At 41.6% G+C, this 24,060-nt stretch overlaps 2 protein-coding genes and 1 non-coding gene across 5 annotated transcripts; all 3 read right to left on the bottom strand.

The window, feature by feature from the left end:
* Positions 1–310: 310 nt before the first annotated feature.
* Positions 311–17,452, bottom strand: nt5c3a (5'-nucleotidase, cytosolic IIIA). Of its 3 annotated transcripts, XM_037074711.1 has the most exons (10): positions 17,435–17,452; positions 15,731–15,830; positions 14,310–14,607; positions 4,729–4,827; positions 4,465–4,534; positions 4,186–4,318; positions 3,934–4,023; positions 3,291–3,453; positions 2,972–3,172; positions 311–2,376 (listed from the first exon to the last, which is right to left on the bottom strand). In XM_037074711.1, exons 3-10 carry the CDS (start codon positions 14,445–14,447, stop codon positions 2,275–2,277), a joined length of 996 nt encoding a protein of 331 aa, XP_036930606.1. In that variant the 5' UTR covers positions 14,448–14,607; positions 15,731–15,830; positions 17,435–17,452; the 3' UTR covers positions 311–2,274. The 3 variants fall into 3 exon arrangements, with proteins under 3 accessions (XP_036930606.1, XP_036930605.1, XP_036930607.1); XM_037074710.1 differs by lacking the exons at positions 15,731–15,830; positions 17,435–17,452 and adding an exon at positions 14,856–15,011; XM_037074712.1 differs by lacking the exons at positions 14,310–14,607; positions 15,731–15,830; positions 17,435–17,452 and adding an exon at positions 6,811–6,841.
* Positions 2,616–2,687, bottom strand: trnap-agg. The gene has a single exon. It is a non-coding gene; the product is annotated as a tRNA-Pro (tRNA).
* A 3,329-nt stretch (positions 17,453–20,781) lies between the features above and the next one.
* dctn3 (dynactin 3 (p22)) lies at positions 20,782–23,942 on the bottom strand. Its single transcript, XM_037074462.1, has 7 exons — positions 23,763–23,942; positions 22,749–22,833; positions 22,314–22,400; positions 22,083–22,166; positions 21,777–21,835; positions 21,610–21,669; positions 20,782–21,481 (listed from the first exon to the last, which is right to left on the bottom strand). The coding sequence occupies exons 1-7, from the start codon at positions 23,862–23,864 to the stop codon at positions 21,395–21,397; spliced, it is 564 nt and encodes a 187-aa protein (XP_036930357.1). The 5' UTR covers positions 23,865–23,942; the 3' UTR covers positions 20,782–21,394.
* Positions 23,943–24,060: the final 118 nt, after the last annotated feature.

Here is a 24,060-nt window from a genome sequence, read left to right as displayed (position 1 = left end):
TTAATTTCACAGTGTTGTCTGCTGGCTTGTCCAACACTAATCAAACTCAGCATTATACATACAATTCTCATGATTATTGGTTCCTCATTAGTCTGTATTAAGGCCCTTCTTCCTCTTTTTACTTGTAATACTTTTGTTAGTCCAGATTTCTGTCCAGTCTGTGATCCAGTCGAAGATCACAAAAGGACGTTTTATTGCATTTTCAAATCACACCATTAAAGGAAAGAGAAAGCCGCCTGCTTATAAAAAATACAACACCGGTCTGTACTTTGAGATTTAAAGAGATACATTTCCATACAACAGCCACGTATACAGTATGACATTATTCCCCGTTTTATTGATATATATATATTTTTTTTTTAGTCTCCCAGTTTCTTTTTGACATAAACATAACAATAAGAAAAGGCAACATGCAGGTGATAGCAGCACATTTAAAACACAAAGAGAACATTCAACACGACATGTCGCAACAAACAGAGACGGTGACTTATTAGCTTTGACCTCCCGAAACAAACAAGGATGAATATTTTAGAGGTAGTGCTCATTTTTAACAAGAGAGGGAGAGTGAAAGGATGATGAACTTGAGTCAGTTTCTATGCTGGGTTTTACTGAGCCACAGGCAGCAGTGTGCTTCTTTCTGTTCACTGAAACGGTCGACGACACTATAGATATATTATAACTCTGCAACACTTCACCTGTTACTTTGGTTCAAGGGGATTATACTATTGTAATTCCCTATAATGACGATAAAAAATCTTATTTATTATCATTATATTATATCTCTTTAACCTCAAACACTGGCATGGACAACACTTGATTGTTCAGTCAACAAGGCAGAGAAGCTCAGAACGTTTTAAGGGCATTTGGGAGAAGATGCAGACCTGGTATCAACAGAGATCCTGACAGCCACTTGAAGAAGCAGAAGCAGAAGCAGAAGAAGAAGAAGAAGAAGAAGAAGAAGAAGAAGAAGAAGAAGAAGAAGTAGAAGGGCAACAACAGGCAGAAAGGATGTCGTTTAAATTGTCAAAGAAGTTGGTTATCGAGGGTAAACATGTCAAATTTTACAAATGCAGTTAACAGTAATCAATATTGTCTACTTCTCTGACACCTTTGGAAAAAGTCCCCAGACTCCATTAAAAGATTGCTTCATTTTGAGAATTGCTGCGTTTGGAGAAACTTTGTAAACTTTGAGAAACGTTTCAACAATAAATTCTTAAATATTCGGGCCTTCTTGTTGATTTGGCAAATGTTATACAAGAAATTTTTTCTCTCATTGTGTTAAAAATGACACCTTGACACAACAGAGTCGGAGGTGTCCACTTGTAATGGGATCGCTCAGGACAAAAGTTGATACCAGGTCTGAATTTCTTTGAGCTGCTTCTTCTTCTAAAAGTTGATATGAAGTCAAATGAGCACAACAGGGTTTTTAAAAAAAAAAAGGAAAAAAAAGCAAATGTAAACATGGCTTTTCTGTGCAAGCATGTGTCCGACATCCACAAATCAAAAACTACAGCCACGTGTTCATGTACAGGCCCGTTCTCCCGTACACAGAATTTAAAGTGCGTTTCCTCTGAACACCTGAGTTTCATACTGACAATCTGAATCCTTTTAATTCTTCCCCCCAACTAGTTCTGTGTCGGTGGTCTTTATATTGCAACTAATTTTAATATTAACGAGGAATTACATTTTCAAAAAGGTCCTTAATGAACTTGATTACTTCCATGACCTGCAAAAGCTCTAAAGCAGCTTGTTTGACATGTGACACCAAAGGCTCAGTTTCATGTTCTAAACAAGAAAAGTCACAAGACCAGAGAAACTGAGGCATGCTGGGATAGCTCCACCAAAAACACTGTGTCCATCTCCGTCTGTGGGCGCCTGTTTTATGGTTTAAAAATATCACCATATCAAAAATAATTCTATGAATAACAATGTTAACAATGAGATGCAAATGATAAAGATGGAGTGAGAGCTGGTGCTTCCTCTTAATCTCACTTTTGGTTATTCGTTTTATCATAAAACAACATCAGAAACTATTCAAAGGAACAAAAACACACCAGAGACAGGCTGCTGCTGCCGTGTGGACTTTAAAAACAGTTCATTCAGGAGATGTAAAACGTCTTTTAAAAAAAAGGTTTTTACAGGGGGGGATCCAGAGCAGGTGGAGGGGTTAGATAGTGACCGCTCCGGACCGGCGACAAAAAGGTTTAAGGTGGTGTTAGAAAGTCTGAGAGGCCCGACGCTGGAACGGGCTGATGGGAGGAGAGGAGGTGGGAGTTATAGAACCTTCTGGAGGATGGCGTTGGGCACTTCCAGAGTTTCGTCCTTCACCAGGACGATGTCATAAGAGTCCAGATATTTGTCAAGTCGCTCCTCCACCTGCAGAGAGACACCAGAGGAAAACTGTCAGGAGCAGCTCAACAGTTCATGTCATTAATCCTAAAGAAGGAAATGCAAAAACAGAGACCGCAAACGTAAAGCGTGATAATATGATCTGACCTCCATAATTTGGAGATTGGACTTCAAAAGTTACCTCTCCATCCTGAGACATCAACAAGTTGTATTTGCTGTAACAATCACTTTATGTTTAAGAGATTGTTTCAGGAAAAAAAAAATGTGGGCTCGTCCGGGATTTGAACCCGGGACCTCTCGCACCCTAAGCGAGAATCATACCCCTAGACCAACGAGCCACACTTCCTCCCTGTTAACCGTCTGCTTCTGAACTCACAAATTGCCACGTTGGACAATCATGTGTCTCCTCTAACTGTTCCCAGACATCTGAAAATGAGCTTCTTGTGCCATCTACAGGCTGTTGATGGAAATGCAGCCAGAGATTGTGCCAAAAAATCAAGACTTGGTTTCCCAAAGACATTTCAGGCTTGTTGATTTTCTAAGATTGCGAAGTCTATCACACTCCGTGTTCTGGGACATTGTCCAGATGTTTAGGACGTGTGCTCATGTGTCATGGCTGCACCTTGTCGTTGAGGAAGCCGATCTTGAGCATGTTCTCTACGTTGGGCACTCCGTCGGCCATGCTGAGGTCCCCCAGTGAGTCGCCCATCAGGATGATGTTGCAGTACTCCTTCAGCTGTTTGAAGTACTCCGTGTTCCGCAGGGCGCCGTCGTGTTTGTTGTACACGTGGATCAGCTCACCTTTGAAGCCCTTCAGGACGCCCTGTGAGATGAGGAGCAGATCCGACCAGCGTGGAGAGTCACGATATCATAATGTGTTTCTGCAGTCATTAGATTGAGCTGTTACACAAGCAGAAGGACAGAAGCTGTGCAGGACTCACGTTGTCGTCGAAGTCCATGAAGTTGGAGACGACCTTGACGTTGGGGTGGTAGACTCCGGCTTGGCGGATGATTTCCTCCAGGACGTCGCCCAGGCCGGCGGAGAAGATGAAGACAGGCACATTGTGCTGCTGCAGGCGGTCGAAGAACTGCTCAAAGCCTTCCCTGATACCCAGCAGACATGGAGAGAGACAAGATGGTGACTAACAGCACTTTATATAATCCACCTTCATATTTTCATATTTTAGTATTTTAGAAGTAAGACACAGAAATTGTTCCCACATTTCTTTCTTGTTCGATCTGAACCAAGCTACAGATTTAACCATCATTCCTGATACTTGGAAGGAGGTTACAATGCTTCCCTACTGTCTTCTGGTTATGGTTTGTGAAAATGTACAATTCAAAGGTCATTTTCTGGTCATATGAGAGCGTGTTCTGGGAGTTTAACTTGCAAATGGTGCAATAAAAGAGCAAATAAAGGCAATAAATTGTCAAATATAAAAAACAAATAAAGACCTTGATATTTAAAGTTTACAGTTACAGTTTTTTTTGGCACCTGAGGAATTAAAGACAGAGTTGAATCCTCCTCAAACAGTAATCTGCAGTGACCCTACAGAGTCCAGGTGAGTGTGGAGGAACAGGTACCTGAGTGCAGCGTCAGACTCCCTCACCACCTCTGACAGTTTGTCTTTCTCTATCCGCTGCTCCACCAGAAGTGTGTGAGACTTGAAATACCTGCAAACACACACACATTTTTAGATACATCAGGCTTATCTCATTCCCTCCAGCAACAAACAAGTGTGTGTATTCTGCTGGCTGTGTGCAGAAACATAAACATGGCTGTGTGTGTGTGTGTGTGTGTGTGTGTGTGTGTGTGTGTGTGTTCAGGTGTCTCACCACTCCACCATGAATGGATATTTCTCCTCCATGGTGAGCTGAGGGTCGATCTCGATGGGATAGTATTTATTCTTCAGCTGCAGCAGCTTCTGCCTGCAGTCCTCCGACACCAGCTTGCAGTTTTCAACAATATCTGGAACAAAGAAGAAGAATGACAACATTATAACTCATGTTCAGAACAGGCAAGAGAACCACAGCCAAATACAGACACTGAGAGTTTAAATGAAGAAAGACACTGACTATAAGAAATGTCTCATGTTGTTTTCTTGGTCTACTTACGGTGACACGACGGACAGCGTTTGCCGTTGACTGCAAACTTGCTTAACGTCATGTCAAAGTCTGTGATGACCTGCAACAGAGCCAAGAACACAGAACCAGATAAATACATCAGTCAGACACGTGATTATCAAACAGATGGTGGAAGACACAAAGGACCAACTGGGCTGAGTGTAAATGTTCAGTGTCCTGTTTAAAGGCTTGTGAGTGTCAGTGCTACCAGATGGCGCTGTTTCACCAAAACACTGACTGACGGGGTGTTTCTACCTGTAGTTTGGAAGCTCCTCCTTTGATGAGGCCACAGATGATCTGCTCCACCCTCTCAGGGTCCCTCATGTGGACCGTCGTCTTCTCAAACTGAGGCATCTGCAGGGAGAGAGACACAGAGAGAGGTTATTATAGACTCATCTTTCAACTTTCCTCTAACGTAGACAGGCTGACAGCACTGGAGACTCTGGATCAGCATGACAGTAAGAAAGACTTCAGTTCTGACTACAACACTCCGGCCTCCAGGTTATCTTTGGTTGTTCTGGCATGAAGAGGAAGACGAAAATCTGGAGTATGTTCAGAATGCAGGTGAAGGTGTGTGTCGAGCGTAATGAAGACTACACGTCGGACTAGAGTTAACAACATCTTTCTTCGACACTGGCTGCAGTGTGTTTGAACACGCTGTTCCAGACACACTCTCTCTCTCCTGGAGGGGGTTTAAGGGTCAGGAAACAGCTGATGTTTGGAATCTGCGGGTGTTGTATAACGAGCTGAGTGACCACGTAAACAGCCACGGGCAAACCCTGCAGAGAGGAGGTTAACTTCATCTTCATCAAGTTTAGTTTTCACAGTGGATAAAACTGGTTTCACAGCTTCAGATCAAACAAGAAGTTCTGTGTGAAAGTTTCATAGGAATAAATACAAGTCTAAAGATGATTAGAGACGATGGTGAGACGGTTTATTCTGTTCACTGTTGATTACCGGTAGCTTTTCACGGAGCTACTGTGTGTTAATTTGATTTGGAACAAAGTCTGATGGAAGCAGTCAGCAGAATCTATTGTCGAGGACTGAAAGGCGGTTTGTTATTAACAAGTTGTTATTTGTTCCTGTGGATTCCTCGTGCTTCACTGAAGCATGAGAGTTGTTGCTGGATCAGCTGACTATCAACAGACAGCAGCGGCGGGCGACGTCTTGACAGTCGACTACTTGCAACAACCAACCAGCCTCAGCGTCTGTCTGACAGCCGCCTGCAGGCTCAGTGTGACGGACACGCAGCTCTGGAAGGAATGAGAGCACGTTTGTGTTTTGAGCCTGTTAAGTAACAATGTGAGTCGAGCAGGGAATGAGCACATAAAGCCGTTTGTGACATGGTTATGTAGAGCTGCACCTAATGATTACTGATGTTTGGTCTATAAACTACCAGGAAATAGTGAATAATCCACATCAGTGATTCTCAAAGCCCTCCAGCACTCAAGTCCACAAGTTAATTTTCCTTATCCAAAACCTTAAAGATATTCAGTTTACAAAGACAAGCAAAGAAACCAGAATTTGTTTCTTAAAAATTACTGAAACACACACACACACACACCCCACCCAGCTCAAGGTCCACAGGTCTTACATAATCAGCTTCAGGTTTCACAGCACCTCATCCTTCAGAAACCTGACAACTGCCCCCAGAACACAAACTAAAATAAAACTGTTATTTCCAGTCTGGTTTCTAATGAGCCGCTCACAAACTCACAAATACACTCAACTAAGCTGGTGGAAAGAACTTACTATACTTTATAACCGCTTAGTAAAGACTCAGAGGAGAAACAGTCTGACAACCTCACATTTGTTTTTAAATGACAGGTTTTGAATGTGTTGCCAAAGGCTCGACCTGCTGTGCCTGTACAGGTTCAGAAGGCAGTCGAGTCTTTAGCGGGAGTGTTTCCCTGAAGGCAGTTAAATTCAGACCTGCTCTACCTTGAGCAAACATGTTACGCTGCGATCACAATAAATGTGATACTGCATCACGTCACAGAGCCTGACCTTTTTTTTCTGCTTTGCACAATTCAACAGTCGTTATCGTTTTAAGTGAGAGCAAGTCACCACATTACAATCTACATTACAAAGACGCAAGGCAAGATCATCAATTTGTGGATGACAAGCAGCAAACACTGAGGCTCAGAGGTCAGAGCATCCAGAACACAGAAAAACACATCAGGAGGAATTTATTGTCACCTTTCAGAGCAAGAATCTGCAGCACTACATGTTTAGTTAACCATCACCAAGAACCAACAATGGCTCCAAGACTGTGGTATAACCAGTTCTACACACACACACACACACACACACACACACACTCTTTCTTTAGCTTACCTCGGGTCTGTTGTCTCAGCTAAAACAAGAGTGAGGAAAAGATTGTGTGGACGCAGAGGGCTTATATATCTACAGCAACAGCCAGGGAGGGAGGGGGCGTGGCCCAAAATAGATTAGACAACGTAACCCCTCCCTCTATCAAACACACACACACACACACACACACAGTGCAGTATAAATGTACATGTAATTTACCTATGTTCCTGTCATGTGACCTATGACATCTGGTAAAGGGAACCTTTAAAATCAATCAGGAAGATTGGACTCACTACAACCGCTGCTGAGCACACACATTTTAACACACAACACGAGCCCTTGTCCCCAGCAAACACACACACACACACACACACACACACACACACACACAAACGCATACATGCAGTAAATAGCTGGACGGCGTATGAAAAGGTCACGAGAGGCCAAGGTTCAGTGTGAGCATAAGGCACTTTGGTCTTACAATGGTCAGTCACACGTGACGCGCAACTGCTAATGGACATGGCTCACATTCACACACACACATGCACGCGCGCGTGGGTGTGTGCGAGCGTGCAATCTACAGTGTTTCTTTACGCCGCTGCTTCAATATAATCTACAAGAAGAAACATGCGAGGTAACTGCAGCATCTTCACATTTCTAGGTCAGTCTGAACACGTCAGTCACCTTGTTTAAATCACACATGTACACACACACACAGACACACACACGCAGACACACACAGACACACACACACACAGACCAGCATTCAGGTCTGGCAGGTTCTTGTGTTGAGGCCTCTGAGTGGCCCCGAGGAAGAAACATAACATAACCCTTCTCACATCGATTAACCCAGATTCCTCCAATGGTGTATTAGTGGAACTCACACCAGGTCAAAGCGACAGAAGCATCAGTGTACTGATTACACTGTCATCCATTACTGATATTGGTAATGAGATTTAGAAAAAGTGCGCAAGGTTGCAAAACAGTTCGGGGCATCAACCTACAGTTGATGTTCCAAAAGCCGTTATAAAATCAGTTTATAGAAGGAGAAGGAGAAAAACAAATCTGTGCTCTCTGACACTTCACCGGCTCAGTTTTTGCTGAAGGCTGAGCTCCCTGCTGTCCTCAACTGTTTGGGTTGATGTAAGTCGGTGGACGCTGGAACATGAGAAAGCTCCATCGTCTCCTCTGTCGACCTCCACCCTCCTCACATACCACAACTCCTGAAAACTAGGTCGCCGCTCTCTGATTACACCTCGCCATAATAACAGCACATATCGCCACGGGCTCAGAGACGCGGCTCCACCAATCATGTGCCGTAGGACGGGGACCAGGGAGGGTTTTGTTTAGTTGTGGGGAATTCTTAGGCTCGATCCCACATCCAAATTTTGGGCATCGCATGCCATCCAACAGGGGGGAAATGTGGTAATGTCATGCATAAATCAACAATAAATGTAATGTTAGCTAGCTAGCTACTTAGCAAAGGGTCATTGTAACTGATAAAAAGATAATACTACTATGACTAGAATATTATCTGAACTTGTTAATGCTCTGCGATAATCTCGTACTGTTGCAGCCCGAGGTCAGTTACAGTCCTCTTCTCTTGGCTTTGACCAAATTTGCACATCATGTTAAAATGCAGCTAGAATCTGCATTATTAACAGCACATCCAAACGTGGGTTTAGTCAGCAATATCAGGATTTCATGTGATTTGTTCGGTTAAAATTGTGACATTTGCAACTAGAAAATCCAGAACCTCCGGACAAAAGAGCACCATGGCTATAAAAACTTCTCTTTTTTCTTTTCCCAATAAAACCATAAAGCGATATCTTACTGTTAGTTCAAACAGGCCACACGCTGCTAACGAGCTTCACCTTTAACCTCAGCATGTGAGTGGGGGGAAAAAAAGCGACGTGTGTCTGTCACATGAATACAAATGCACAATTAAGTTTACCACTTTGCGTAATGGCAGCACGGGTCACGTGTCACATCGGCATTTTGGTGGTTAATTTACTGCCCCTGATGATAACAGCATGAAATGTAATGTGCTTCAATCATCACGCAGAGGAAAAAGACCAAAGAAAAGATAAAAAACTAAAGGAATAAAGAATGAGAATTTAGGTTTGTTTGGTGGGAGTGAAGTTCAGAATGTGACCGCAGAGACAAACACACTTCTGAATGCGTCACTTAAACTCTTATTTTAATACAACGCTACATGTTGCTGCTAATCCCTGACTCATAAAAGCACAGTTATCAGTAGACTTCTCTGACAGCTGTCAAACTGCCTGTTCAGCCTTCTCCCAACATTCCTCTGAAATCCCACCTGATCCACACGAGTCCGGCCGACGGGTTACACAAAGGTCGAGCTGCAGCCTCGGCCTGCAGGGTCAGAAGTCACGGACTAAATGCAGACTCTCGCTGAGTGTTTCCCCCCACAGTTCACAGATAACTGTCCCTGTTTTAATGAGATGCTCCTCTGACAAACAACTGTGCTCACACTGACTGTTCTGCAACTACTTGTACTTTGTTGTCCATAAGAGGGCTGCCATTGTTGATTATTTCCACAATTAATCGATCGGTTGTCTGGTCTGTGAACTGTCACTGTCAGTGTTTCCAAGAGCCCCTGTTTGTTTTGCCAGATATACTTGGTTTCTGTCATAGAGGAGGAAAAAACAGAAAATGTTCACATTTAGGTTGAAATCAGAAAATTCCAACTCTCGGTATCACATATCATCAGTGTTTTATCAGCGTTAACGGTCGTTTAGTTTTTGCATCAAGGCCCTTCATCGGTTTCCTGTGGCCCCACACACTGCTTTAGTTGTCATGGTGACTGCCATCTGTTTTACACTGATAAAGCAGCACGACCACTGGAGTTCAGATAATTCATACTCAAATTAATGTTCATTGCTTAGCTACTGTCAAGTCGAATGTTCTGGGTGACGAAGGTCATTTCTGTGTTGGGACTCGCTGCTTCAGTAAGTGAAGGAGAGAGACTCAGCTGGGAGCCCTCGACATGAACCCAGAGTGTGTTCAGACATCCTTCTGATCATATCGTAGAAGCTGCTGTGTGTTGTAGATATAGAAGTGATGATACTACTATCAGCCTCATTGTCATCTGTACAGGACGCTCAGCTGTTTTCACTTGTGTTATCGACAAACAGGCCATCATCTACAAAACAATCGGTTTCTATCACCCTCAACAATCGAGTGTTTTTCATTCTGCTCCTGATATCAAACAGATCGAAGCAGCACAGAGGAATCCCCAAATATTTAAATGTTGCTTTGGTCTCATTGTCTCTGGCTCTTGTCACAGATTATACATAGAGGACTGCTGATATCTGGAAAGCAGAAACTTATTAAATCTATCTGGCTCTGTTCTGCCCTCCAGAGGTCAAAAAGTGAAGTACACTTAAAGTTTTCCCTTCAATAAACACATCGAGAAAGCTTTACATCAACCGCACCTTTAGGCTCGACATCGAAGGTAAAGGTCAGTTTATCAGTTTTGTTGAATTCTAAAGTAAAAATAACAGTTATTGGCTTACATTTTCATTTTTGCTGCAGCATCTGATAATGCTGTTGCACACGTCGCCTGGACCAGAGCCAATGTTTTGAGTGCCTGAGGGTCCAACTGTCATCTGGTAAGTGCATCAATGACAAGGTGAGATGTATCAGGTATCTGTCTGACTGAGCTCAGCAGGTGTTTGGCTGCGCGTGGAGGGTTTACTCTCAAGTGAACTTCATCAGGAGCATCATTCAGGCCTTTGGACATGAAGAAGAGTCTCTGGGTTTTAGACTGTTGGTTGGACTAAAGGATTAATGTGAAGACGTCAGTTTGGTCTCTAGGAAACTGGAAAATATATTTTATTTTATTTAAAAAAATGTGCTGAGATGCATCATCAGTGATGTGACTCAAAGTGTTTCAGGCTCTGGGAAACTGTAATGAGCATTTAAAAAAAAATTAAAATAATGAACAAAAGTCTGTTAGCTCGTGTCAGAGTGGTGCTGCTGTGACTGATCTGACCTTGACACAGAAAGGGAAGTTTATGACTAACATACATGTCCGACGTGACGCACATGTTTATCCACAGTCTGTCTAATCATAGTGCCTGAACGTACTTAGTCTGGAGACTGATCTTCCACTAACACTACTAACACAACACAGACTATCTGTTCTCACACTGATTACAGCTCTGGATAGAAAACAAGTCATTCTTCACCTCCTTTAGGGACGAAACTCTCATCCAACACAAGCAAAACACCGGCTGCTTGCATCACAGGTCGCTCCTGATGTATGCTCGAGCAGAACAAATGTCAGTTGCTTCGGGCAAAAGTGTCAAAGTGTCAAATGCACTTAACGTAAAGATGAGTTTGGACTTGTGTGTGCAAGCTAACAAACACAAACAACCAGCAGAAGCCACTACAGCACATGTGTCAAACTGATCCAGTAAAGGGCCGCTGTGGCTGCAGGTTTTCATTCCAACCAAGCAAGAACACATCTGATTTGGATCAGCCAACCAATCAGCCAACCAAGTAAGAACACACCTGATTTGGATCAGGTGTGTTCTTGCTTGGTTGGAATGAAAACCTGCAGCCACAGCGGCCCTTTACTGGATCAGTTTGACACCACTGCACTACAGAGTCAAGCTGCCCATCTGCGGTTCACAAAACCACCGTGGTTTTTGGCTCTGAAGCAAAGAATGTGTTTTGTTTTTAAACGGTGATTAAAGTATTTCTGAGATGACTCAGACGGAGTTTAAGCGAGAGTGAAAAAACTCACTCAGCAGAGGAATGTCCACATACAAGTTCGACACAGGGCAGAAAATCAAAGCATAATGGAGTCGCGGCCGTGTCGCTCCAGACTCCTGGGGTTTAAAGCGGATGTTTGTGCTTCTGTAGAGTCGGACATCATCAAAAGCAGATGGCCCCAAGTTTCCATGCTGAAGATCGTGACAGGAAACGAGCTCACTGTTTCTGTCCTGAAGCCACAGCAGCTTCTACATCCCAACAACCCATCGTGTAGTTTCATCCTTTCTCCAAAGGATTGGATGTGCAGAAGAGCAGAACAAACAGAGGGAGACCAGCTGCCAGTTCAGATGCTGCTTCATCTTACATTATACTGACAGGTTAACACAAATTACTGGCAGCAACAAAACTACATGAAATGAAAATCAGCCTCTCTTTTTCACTTTTTTGGCTCCGTTTATGGAACCAAATCACATCAACAAGGACAGAACAAGACACAGACTTCTTCTTTTACTAACTCGGTTGCTAATATATGAAAGTCAGCTGATGGTCTGATCGAGTTGAGCACATCAGCAGCTGCGTGTCTCATCTCTTCTCATCAGGTTTCACAACTTTTATTTCAAAAACTGGCCGTTAGAAAGTTTCAGTTGCTAAATCAACGATGATGAAAACGTGCCGGCAAGCCCAGGTAGATAAAATCCAACTTCCGACACACTTCACTATCAGTGTGTGTTTGTTAATACATAAACCAGACATGAAGCTGTGTGACCCAGCTTCACCCTTCAGACTGTCGCAACACATCAGAGATAAAAGCACACCAACAATTACACAACGAGAGGACGTTACCTTACAGGAAAATACAAACAATAAATCAGTAAATGTTTCTCTGCAGTCAGAAGATCTGATCGGCTGTTTCTACTGTAAGTAATGAACAGTGAACTGTGAATGATCAGCTGACTCTGACGGGGATTCCTCTCAGGTAAATGAGGTGTTGTGTGGGCAGACAATGAGTACAGATATGCAGCTGTACAGGTGGAACCAAGTGACTCAGACATGAATCATATAGACTCCAGCAGAGACATACAGCAACGCCTAGTAACGTCTGCAAAAGGCTAAAAGTGTTACATCAATGCAGCACATATTAGCAATTATTTCATGAGGAATGAAATATGGACATGCAATGATTGTTCGATTAATCGATTAATTAAGAGCCAACTACTTTGAGTACAGGGACATTTTCTGGTTTCTCTCCTGAGAAACGCCAATCGATATTTTGGAAAAAGAATCAGATAAGAATTCAGGTTTTTCCACATACATCTGCCGTTACAGATAAAAATGTTGACATGTACATTTTCCAAATGCCAACAGAAATGTTCTTAAAACAGAAACCGAAACCCATAAAGTTTATGTTGTAAACAAATGACACGGGGTCATACAATCAATGACAAGGACAAGGACACAGTTCTGGACTTGAAATAAGACTGAAAATTGTGTGAAAACAACATTGTGATACTTTTTTAGTTTAAATCGTGATACACAATAATTTGAAACTTCCTCAAAAGCACCACTTCTATAACAAATCAGTTTCCTGTAAGACCAAAGAGAGACACTCCTCCTGATGTATCACTATATAACGATAACTAAAACGATATACGGTCTCGTATCACGATAGCTATATAATATCTATATATCGCCCAGCTTAACATCACACACAACCTGTTGTTGTTATTTCAGCAGTGTTGTGTGGAATGTCGCACAGGGACCAGATTCCTGTCGGACAGGTTAGAAAGCTGGACAAAATGTGCTTCTGTATCTTGCATAACCTGCAAACTGGCTGCACAACAACACACCACAGCACCAGCATCAGCAGCAGCAGAACAAAGCTGTTTCCATGACAGTGAACGCATCACGCACACAGACGGTCAGCTGTCAAAGCTTCCAGCTCTCCAACAGAAAGGCTGCTGCTTTCTGTCGGACAGCAGCGAGCTGGTGACCTCTAAAAACAGCTGCTGTTTTAGGGAACACTCGCGGCTGCGCAGAGCATCGCGCCGCTCCACTGCTGTCAACACCCGAAGGACACCGTGTCACACATCCGGTAGTGATTTTCATAATAAGGACGCACACGTGCTCCGATGTCCTGTGGGTGTGTCGCAGTTGTTAAAACTCAACAGTAATAACTGTGTAGTTAATGGCTTACTGGTTCTCTCTGGTTGATACTAATTAACTAACAAAAATTCACTTATTTATTTAAAGGTCAGGTTTAGGGTTAGTTCAAATTAGAGCTACAAAAATTGAATTACTTTTCTGTAAAACAAATGCTTTGACAATATCAATGTTCAAAGTTTGTATTATAACTATCATGATTTTCCATTGTCACATAGAAACGTTTTTTTAATGAAAACCAGGCATGCAAAACTGGGGTGTCGACAGGTGTAGAGTTTTCCGAACTGATACTGATACTGACAATCAGAAGAAAAAAAGGTAGATGGATAGCAGATATTTGGGGCTTATATCCATCTGCAGCAAATAATCTATGTAAGAATCAGTCTATTTCTAATGCAAAACCCCTCCACAGTTTACAGGCTTAATGTCCCAGAATCAATGGTAACTCATTACTAATAACACTGTAGTTAGTTGCTGTAAACAAAAAAAAAAAAGTCAATAAATTGTGTTATCTTAAATCAACTGGTCTGCGCTTTTATTTTGAAGGTACACCTCCCCACTTCCCGTGTCTTATCTGCCTCTGGTTATCTTGACGCAGTATGTCCGCCTCCACTCACCATCTCTATGATCCTGGTTTTCTTCCCGGCTCGCTTCTTCTTGGCGACGATGTACTGGGCCAGAACTACGCCGCCGAACAGGGCGCAGACGCTGGCGCTGGCCGCCGCTCCGACCTTCACCACGGCCGTCCTGTCCATGGCGGGTCCGCTGCTCCTCCACAGATCAACCGCCGCCCGGAGAGTCCCGTCCTGTTCTGTTCGCGAGCGCCTTCCTACTGGTGCATGCACGCAGCCGAAGATCGTCTATGCTGCGAGAGAACACTCACTCTGCGGAAATTTCGTTTTTTTGGCGGCGGAACTAACAGCAAGGCAGAAAATAAACGAACATTATTGTAAACACATTATACTCTTACCGTAAAGTGAACCAAAACAGAACCAGGAACATGACATGAGTTTCTTTCAGGAAACAAAAGGCTCCATGGTCCACAAAACAGATTTGTACGTCACTTAGCAACAACACGTGAGCTAGCAAACCCCGATGTTACACCCAGACATGCTAACATTAAAACCTGGATCTTTCTGAACGTATGTACAAACTAAACTCACCCTTTTATCCCGACATGAGCTCTTTCTGTCTGTTAGAAGTTTAAAAAAGATAAGAAAAACAGCTCTCCTCTTCCACCTCTTCAGAATTCCCCCTGCCCCGTTTATTTCCAGTGTCACTTTAAATTTCAAAATAAAATGCTTCCGTTTGTACAGGAAATACCAAAACAAAAGTCGAAGAAAGTCCATAGTAATGTCAGAAATACCATTTATTCAGTGTTACTAAGTACATTTACTAGAATAATGTACTCGAGTGCACATTGTTTTTAATGTATACCTTGCACACATTTTTATACATTTCGAAAGATCTTTTCTTGCATATAAAACATAAATGTAAAGGATGATGTGAGAAAAACAAAAGAAGACAAAAGTGGTCCAAGATTCATATACTGCTGAACCTAGACTACTTGCATGAATAATATGAAGTCCTTTTACCGTTTACTTTTCGAGGAATCCTGTGTCAAAATCCTTAAATAATGAAAACTGTGTAATTTTGTTTATTTTAGACTACTAAATAACTTATTAATGACTATATTTATTGTACAGTTAGTTAAATACTTTATTACCATTTTCATTGTGTTCACACTTGTGGTGTGTCTGTGAAAGAGAGAGGGACAAAATGTCTACCAGCCATGGACACTAGACTGACCAGCACAGCCCTTCCTGCTGATCTGACAGAAAACATTAGATATCACCAGGCTCGTAAAATAAGTGTGACTAATTTAAAGCTTCATCACAGACAGACAGAAACCAAAGCAGTCTGTGTTGTTGAGGATGTTCAGGAGTCTCACAGCCTGAGGACAGAAGCTATGTCAGCGGTTACTTCTGCCTCTTTGCGTCTTGTTCAGTATTCTTTGAGCTCTGAGCAGACACCTCACCTTTGCTCACACTTTCCTTTAAGGCTCCTGTGGCGACTCGTCTCCATTGTTTGACTCGTCTTGTTCGTCTCGGTGATTCGTCCTTTTAGCCATCCATCACCTGCAAGATGAGAAACAAGAGCAGTGGTAGTTTCACGTATCTTTGTGCAGATTTTGTGGGGATTTGTGGAAGTTTTGGGGGCATTTGTGGAGGTCTGAATATGTTTGTTGAAGGTTTTGTGTATTTGTGTATATTTTGTGGGGGTTTGTGTGTGTCATTGTGGAGATTTTTGTGTATTTGTGGAAGTTTTTAGTGAATTTGTGGAAGTTTGTTGAGGTTTTGTGTGTCATTGTGAAGATTTTGATTCTCCTTGTGGATATTTTGTGTGTCAGTGTGGAGGTTTTTTGTGTCATTGTGGAGGTTTTTTGTGTCATTGTGGAGGTTTTGTGTATATTTATGGAATCTTTTTTATGAATTCGTGAAGTTTTGTGTAGTTTTTGTATGTATTTATGGCTATTTTGTGTGTCATTGTGAAGATTTTTAATTTTAAGTTTTAAGTGTATCAAAGCAGAGTGTAAAAAGCATTTACATGTGTATACACTGAGAGCCATGACATTAGAACCAATGACAGGTGAAATAAATAACATGGATCATTGTGTTCCAATGCCATGTTCGGCCGTGAAGCCATGAGTCCTAGCATTCATGTGGATGTCTCTTTGACAAACACCAGTCACCCAAACACAGCTGCAGACCAAGTACACCCCCTCATGGCAGCAGCACTCCTTGATGGCAGTGCCCCCCCAGCAGGACAACGCGCCTGCAACGCTGCAAAAACTGCTCAGGAATGATACAATGAGGAACGTGGGAAAGAGCTCAGAGTGTCAACCTGACCTCCAGATTCCCCAGATCTCAATCCAACTGAGCTTCTACTGAATGCAGTCTGAGCCAAGAACCATCCATGGGGATCCATGGTAGCTATGGTAGCCCCAACATGGATGGGAGTTGGTTCTGATGCATCCATCAGATGCTCAACTGGATTGGGATCTGGAGAATGAGGAGACCAGTTTGGCACCTTGGGTTCTTTGCCATGAGGGGGTGTAGTTGGTCTGAACGGTGTTTGGGTGGGACGTGTTTGTCAAAGAGGCTCCACAGAAATGACAGAATTCATAGTTTGCCAGCAGAACATTTGATTATAACAAGATGATCAATGCTCACTTCACTAGTCAGTTGTTTTAATGTTTTGTCTGAACAGTGTAGCTACTCATGTTAAATAAAATATAATTATACAATTTATATTAGATATAAATGAGATCAAATAAATGCAGGCGTTCTAAACAGACATACTGTTTTTATTTCCTCTAAGTAAACAAAAACCCATTTAACATGTTGAAGTGACACAAGGCCAGTTGCCTACAATATAGCACTTAGTAAAACCCATTTAAAATACTACTTTTACTTCCTTCTTATATTTCCCATTGAAGTAACTTGGATATCGCTTGTTTGCAAATTTGTTTGCCTTTCTACGTTTTTTTTTTTAAAGACAAACAGAAAAAGAGTGACACTGTAGTGGCTTCTGCAAACCCAGACTGTCATTATTCAATGACCTGTGAATGAGACTCCACTATCCTTTCCTGAATCATTTACTGATCTTTGAGAATTAATGAACAGCATCTGGCAAATCTCACATTTTCTGCCTTTAATTTTTGCACCTCCATTGCACTGACCTCGTTGGACCAGGTGTCTCTCCTCTTGAGGTCTGATCACCATACAGGTCAGAGCTGTTCCGCCTGAAGCTGAAGACAAGTCCCACTGATCACCTGGAGAGAGGAGGAAGTACTTTAAAATAACATAATGACTACATGCATCTGTGTTTGTATATATATATATATATATATATATTCTGATTGTAACAGCAAAAGAAGATGTAATCAGAGTACAGACACATCTGGTAAAAAGGGATCACTTGCACTGTAAAATCTACTATAATCTGATTTAATAAATGTGTTTTTTAAAGGTAAAACAAAATTAAATCAAATGTATTCCATCCGGAGAACCTTTTGTGCTTCATACAGGAATAAGTTAATATGATTTTTAAGTCCATCTTTTGACACACAGGGAGTCAGTGCAGTCATTTAGATAACACATTAAACCAGAACAGAGACAAACAAAATGAATACATTTAATTTACAATGCGACTGCATATTATGTGTTAAATTACTTTAGCTACCTTTATAGTTGCTGACATACTAACATACTGAGACATTATCAAACACAACACACGTAGCCTGTTAGCTAACTGTGCTGTACTCAGATATGTATGCTAACGCTCTCCAACAGACAAAACACCTTAGCTAACATGCAAACCTGTCATTTAAACAAGATGATTAAATGACTCAGAAGTCTTTATAAGTTCGTTATAGTGTCAGTACCCGGTTCATGTGTCCTTACCCGTTAATAAAGGCAGCTGAGCCGCTGCTAATGTGTTTCAAAACCGTGCAGTGCATCTCCAACAACTTTAAGTCAGCTAGCTAGCTAACATAGCATAACCACTCAATGAACAGCAAACCTTAGCTAACCATATTTCATGGCGTTCTAAAGAATACATACATTTCAAAAAAGTTTCATGCCGATTTTACCCAAACTATCTACTTGTTTTGAGATAGTGGCCAAAGTTTAGTTAACTGTGCACTGTTCATGTAATAAACACTGCAGAGAAAAAAACGGCCAAAATCATAATGGAGGTTTGGTGCACTGAGAGAAACCAAGCAAAACACAACGTCCATTGCGGATCTAATTGGATTCAATAGAGGATTATGTTCCAGCCGAATTTACCTCATCACTTAACAGTTAAATGAGACGCCTTCAGCTTCTTGTTCAGAGTTATTTCTGAACCATTTCAGGCAAAAAACAAATCTCACCTACATGAGAGAGAGGTTAGCTCCCTCTTAACCCGCACATATGTAGTACTTAACTGGGCCAGCAAGGTAGTTACTATTTGGAGCTCCCTGATATATGAAGGAACGTCACCTGAGCTTATTACCTGAGATCTGCAGGTAGTAACTGATCTGTACAGCTCCCACGCAGACATGAATACACCTGTACTGAGCAGGTAACTGGACACATAAAGCAGATTCGTACAGAACAGTTTACTCACCATGTTCATGTCCTCGGAGAAGAGCTGCTGGGACCACACTGAAGATCCTCAGCGATTTATATACACATCTTTAGTTTTGGAGGGAAATGCATTATCTTCACGCGGGAAACGAGTGAGACCGCCCCTTTTGGTGCGCACCACCTGGATTCGACAAAAAATCTGTGGGCGGGACTTATTTTACCTGGCATACCTGGATGCAACCTGAGAGTTATGCTATTGTTTAACACTGTTTAGCTGAGTTGGTAGAGCAGGCATCCAGTGATTGACGTGTTGTTCTCGGCCTTGGGTTTGAAACCTGGCCAAGGTTACTTTACTGCCTTGTGTTTATTGTCATCCTGTCAACAGAGAGCAAAATATAAATAAAACAAATATTTACAAAAGCAACACAGATGAGCAATTGTTGAAGGGAATGAAAAGGGCACATTTTCTTACTGATATTTTATTTCTCTTTACTTGTCTTCATCAATCCCAAACTAAAGGAAAGTAATCAAGTTACATTATTTTTTGATATTGTAATCGGGTGAATTCAGGTAATCTGGGCACCTCAGCTGAAGTGTTATTGATTTTTGTTCTGTATTTTTACCATAAAATTAATGAAATTAAATGTGAATGATGACTTCATGGGGGTGATGCCACAGAAAGGGACAGGGCATTTGTACTCATGTTTATATAAGAATCTATTTCTTGGTCGGGATTTTGACAAAGTGTTTCTCAAAAAGTACAAAAGTACTTAATATTAGTAGTCTAGGAAGTACTAAGTTCTAAGTTCTACAAACTGGCACCTTAACAGAGATAACAAGAAATTCTGGATGTGGAGAGGAGTGTGACGCACGCAGCCAATCAGAGGTCTGGAAGGAAAGCTATTCAATAAAAATCTTTCCAGTGTTAAGTCACCTCGTTTGAATCATTCAAATGGCACAATGATTGTGTTTCATTCACATGCAGTTATTTAAAGCACATTTTGACGAGAAGTTAAATTTCCTGTGATGTCTGAAGCTGAGCATCACTTCACATCGTTTTAAAAGAACAAGTCAAAGTACCTGCGTCGACAGACACTGTTTGCAGTGTTTCCCAAAATGTGGAGTTCTCATTTGAATTCTGAAAAAAGGAAACTCAAGCTGGAACTTTGTCTGACCAGCGTGTCAATACACTTATTCAAGTGAGCTCTTTATTTGACTGTACAGCAGCTCTCACTCAGATAATAACCTCTGTATCAACAGGCAGTTAGCACACAATGAATCATCTTTTCTCACAGCAGTCTGAAAGGTACAATTGCCTTTTCAGCAGTCCACATAATGACCTCTATATCATTCACTTTAAATATCCTTATCACTCATAACACACTGTTGAACATTACATATGTCTTTATCTGAGGGAGCAGGTAGGAACTCACATTTGGCGCATTGCTACTCCATCAACCCAGTGCTGCAGGAAACAAGACTGATGAGATGGTGAAGCTGAACCATACCAGAGATGTGTCGTAAAGTTAAAACTATGAGCTAAAAGAGACTTTTGTTGTGGTTGTGATGCAATTTCAATCAGATTTTTAAAGATTTTCTTAGCTTTTCTATGGCGAACACTATGGTTTCCGGATAAAAGATGGTTATTTAAATGGTCTCCTCTACAGATGTATCAAAACACTGTATAGTAGTTCAACCAGACTGACAAAAGAAATGGCAGAAATACTCAAAAAACAGATGGAAATGGGTCTTTCCGGTATTGCTTGTCCACAACGGCTATTTTGACAAACTTTCAGATCGGTCAGTCTGAGACGGTGAAAACAGGATAGTAACTAGTCAAACAAGCGTTACATGCAAAAGTACCTGTAACCTGTTTGAAACCAGCAGACCAGCAGCTTTAACAGACAGTACTGAACAGTTCATAATGTGGAATCAGCAACACACACTCACACACTGAAATAGTCAAAGAAAAATGCAATATTTATTGTTTGAAGCGCAGTCCTACAAGACACAAGTAAGAGTTTTTACAAATAATGTCAGAAGGCATCTAGAGAGAAAATCTAAAGCCTTGAAGAAGATGTGTTTGTGTTTTGAGCAAAAGGGGCAAGAAACCAAAGTCTTGTGACTGGCTGGCGGCAGAGATGTTGGAATGTGTTACAAGGTGAGTAAATATGTAATGATAAAAGCTCTATTGTCTGAAAATAAATAACAACAGCAGCATGTTGAAGCTGTCTGAGCCACACGTCACGTGATGAGAGCGAGTTCCTCCGGACGACTGACGAAGAGTCACATGAGACACAGTTCACATACAATTGACATTTTCCTCCAGTCATTTCATTCCAGATTTACTGTATAACTGGTATTAGGGTTTTCTGAAAGTAACAAAATCATGGAAAAAGGTATTTAGGGTTTCAATGTAAAATAAAATCAAAACCGTGAAATGTTGCACTCCTTCTGTCCCACTTCTGTTGTGACTCATTGGGGAAGAACAACCTATATTTGGGTCAACTGATCTGAACTTAAGCTCCCACCACGGTGCCGTTCCTTCATCATCAGTGTGTTGACAGGAGCTACTCCACAGGCCGAATGCCCTTGGCCTCCTCCAGCTTCCTCAGGGTCTCGTCCCACTGGGTGAACTGCTTGGACAGCAGGAACATCTGCCAATCAGAAGTCAGAGGAAGACAAATTACAAGCTGCAATGACGTTAACTTCTGTAATCCTAAACATATGAATAGCTTTTTGTGTTTTAAAGAACAGAAATCATGTTGTACAAATAGAAATGTACCATTTTGTTGTATTCCTCAAAAAGCTTCTTGACTTCCAGGGACTGAGCCTCAGTTTGGTCCTGTAAAAAACACAAACATGGAAGAGTTAACAGATGAAAACCTAATGAGAGAGAGGGACACAAGAGGCACACGGAGAGAGAGTGAGAGAGAGACAGATGGAGGTTACCTGCTCTTTGATGTGAATCTGTGACAGGCGCTGCAGTTTGGTGGCGTGTTCTGGTACGTCTGTGGATGACAGAGACAAAGAGCTGACACATGTCTGATAGGATAAACTTACAGTACTAATGCAGTTCCCTTCCAGAAGCTGTAAAACACCCCTGCAAATACTACATTACTGAAAAAAGAGGCTGGAAATATCAATACATTTACAAGTGACAGTGAGAAAATGTTGCTGTCAGTCAGGGACATGTGGACCTGGACAAACACAGATCCAATCTAATCTAAAAGCACTGGTTAATAGATATAATAATACCTCTGATGTAGTTGCTGTCCAGCAACGGCTGCATGTTGCTAACCTGCTCCAGCAAAGCAGCCTGGGAAAGCAGGAAGTCCTCCTCTGTGCAGACGAACACAAAACAGAATAACAGTGAGCGCTCAATCAGATGTAAGTTGATGTTTTAGTCTTCTACAAACAGACATTCATATACAAAATATATATTATGAAAGGCTAAAATCAGTAAACTCTCCCTTTTCTTTCTCTTACCAGCGAGAATGAACTCCAGCTTCATGGCGTCTGGTACAGTGATGTGGTCGGTGAATTGGGGGTCCAGGTACTTCAGCAGGTCTTCAACTACAACACCAACAAATATGATCAAAAACCCACCAAGCAATACTTAATGCATCTTATGTAAAAAATGTAATGTTTAGAATGGCCCCTACAATTTATTTGCTTGTTAAGTATTTACTTTTTTGGGGCCTTGGTCGTCTAATTGTCGAGGCACAGACCGCTCAACTGCAACATCTACAATGCAACTCCCAGCCTTGCATATCTTTTTTTTTTTCATCTCATGTTGAAATAAAAAGGAAATAATGTCAAAATCGGAAGAAAAGTCTATATTTTTGATAAAGGTTGTGCACAATACTGAATAATGAATAACTCCAGGCTGTAAGGACCGATGCAGCATGGCATGTGACTCACTCTTCTTGTGCAGGATCTTTACTCGTTCTCTCTTGTTGGCTGTACTTGTCAGACCTGCCTGAATCCTGGCCAAAGACTCGGCACACTGCAGGACAAAGAACATTCATTCCACTTATGTTAGTCATTCTTACAAATTCATTACAATTTATTCCAGGAATGTGTTAGAGCATTTTGTTCACAATATTTGGTGCTACACCCTACATTCTGTACACAAACACAAAGTCTCATGTTCAAGTGAAAAAGGGAGCTACAGTACGCAGCAAAACATTGACATAGTCTGTTTAATGTGTGCAGGATGTTTACTTACATATCAACAGGTTAATTTTAGATCTCATACTCTCATAGTGAGTATATGTGAATGAGCTTATTTATTTTTCTAATGACAGGCAAAACAAAAACACTTCTCAAGAAAGACACTTAAGAATTCACACTCTCTCTCCACATTCAACAGCGATTGTAACATCTACCAGCGAACTCATCAACTTCAATGGCCCTTTGTAAGTAAAAAGTGATCATAACATCATATGATGCTCTGATGAAAAGCTCCATTCAGCAGCTCTAAAGGACCGCGCCACGTCTTTAGCTTATTTGACACAGGATATGTAAACTTAAGATCATCTCAGAATTTCAGATTGATAAGTGTGTTTTCCTGACATTACATCCCTGGAAACCTGTGCAATACTCAATGTACACTGTCAATTGAGCGACAACTAGCATAAGATTTACTTTAAATTAGCCACGTTACAGCTAAACCGCTAGCCGGCAAAATAGCTGAATTTACAGCTTTTTAGCTGGTAGATAAATACACCTCAGCTGCTATTGCCTTAAACGGGAGTGACACTTGCGATGCTTTCTAATAAAAATCATTTAGAACAATCACGGTGCTGCCATAATATAAACAGGGCGTTCACTCATTCCCACTGACAGAGCTGTCGTTAGCTCTGCTAAGATAATAGCCGCCTAGCTTCTTTACTAGCCCCCCGCTAATCAGAATAAACGTTAATCTGAGCGAACCTTTAGAGGTTTTCCACTCCTGTTTCTTCTCTCGCCGTGGATCTGGTTCTCCAGCGCCTGAAGACGCATTTCCAGGTTATCCGTCTCCAGTTTTTTATCCATTCTTGAAGCTTATAATGGACACAACAGAATCAACAACTGCCCAGTAATACGTACGTCACCAGCGGCGTCGCACGCTGATGACGCGATCGAATTAGAGTTTTGTTGTAACGGAGTATAACGTAAAGGTTTTTTGTTTTTGTTTTTTTTTTTTAATTTAACATACGTAATTAATAAACCGAACGCTGAATTTAATTTA

The sequence above is a fragment of the Acanthopagrus latus genome, chromosome 17 (genome assembly GCF_904848185.1).
Source record: "Acanthopagrus latus isolate v.2019 chromosome 17, fAcaLat1.1, whole genome shotgun sequence".
Classification (NCBI taxonomy): Eukaryota; Metazoa; Chordata; class Actinopteri; order Spariformes; family Sparidae; genus Acanthopagrus; species Acanthopagrus latus.
Note: the sequence above shows the minus strand (reverse complement) of the source record. Positions and strands in the feature narration are given on the sequence as shown.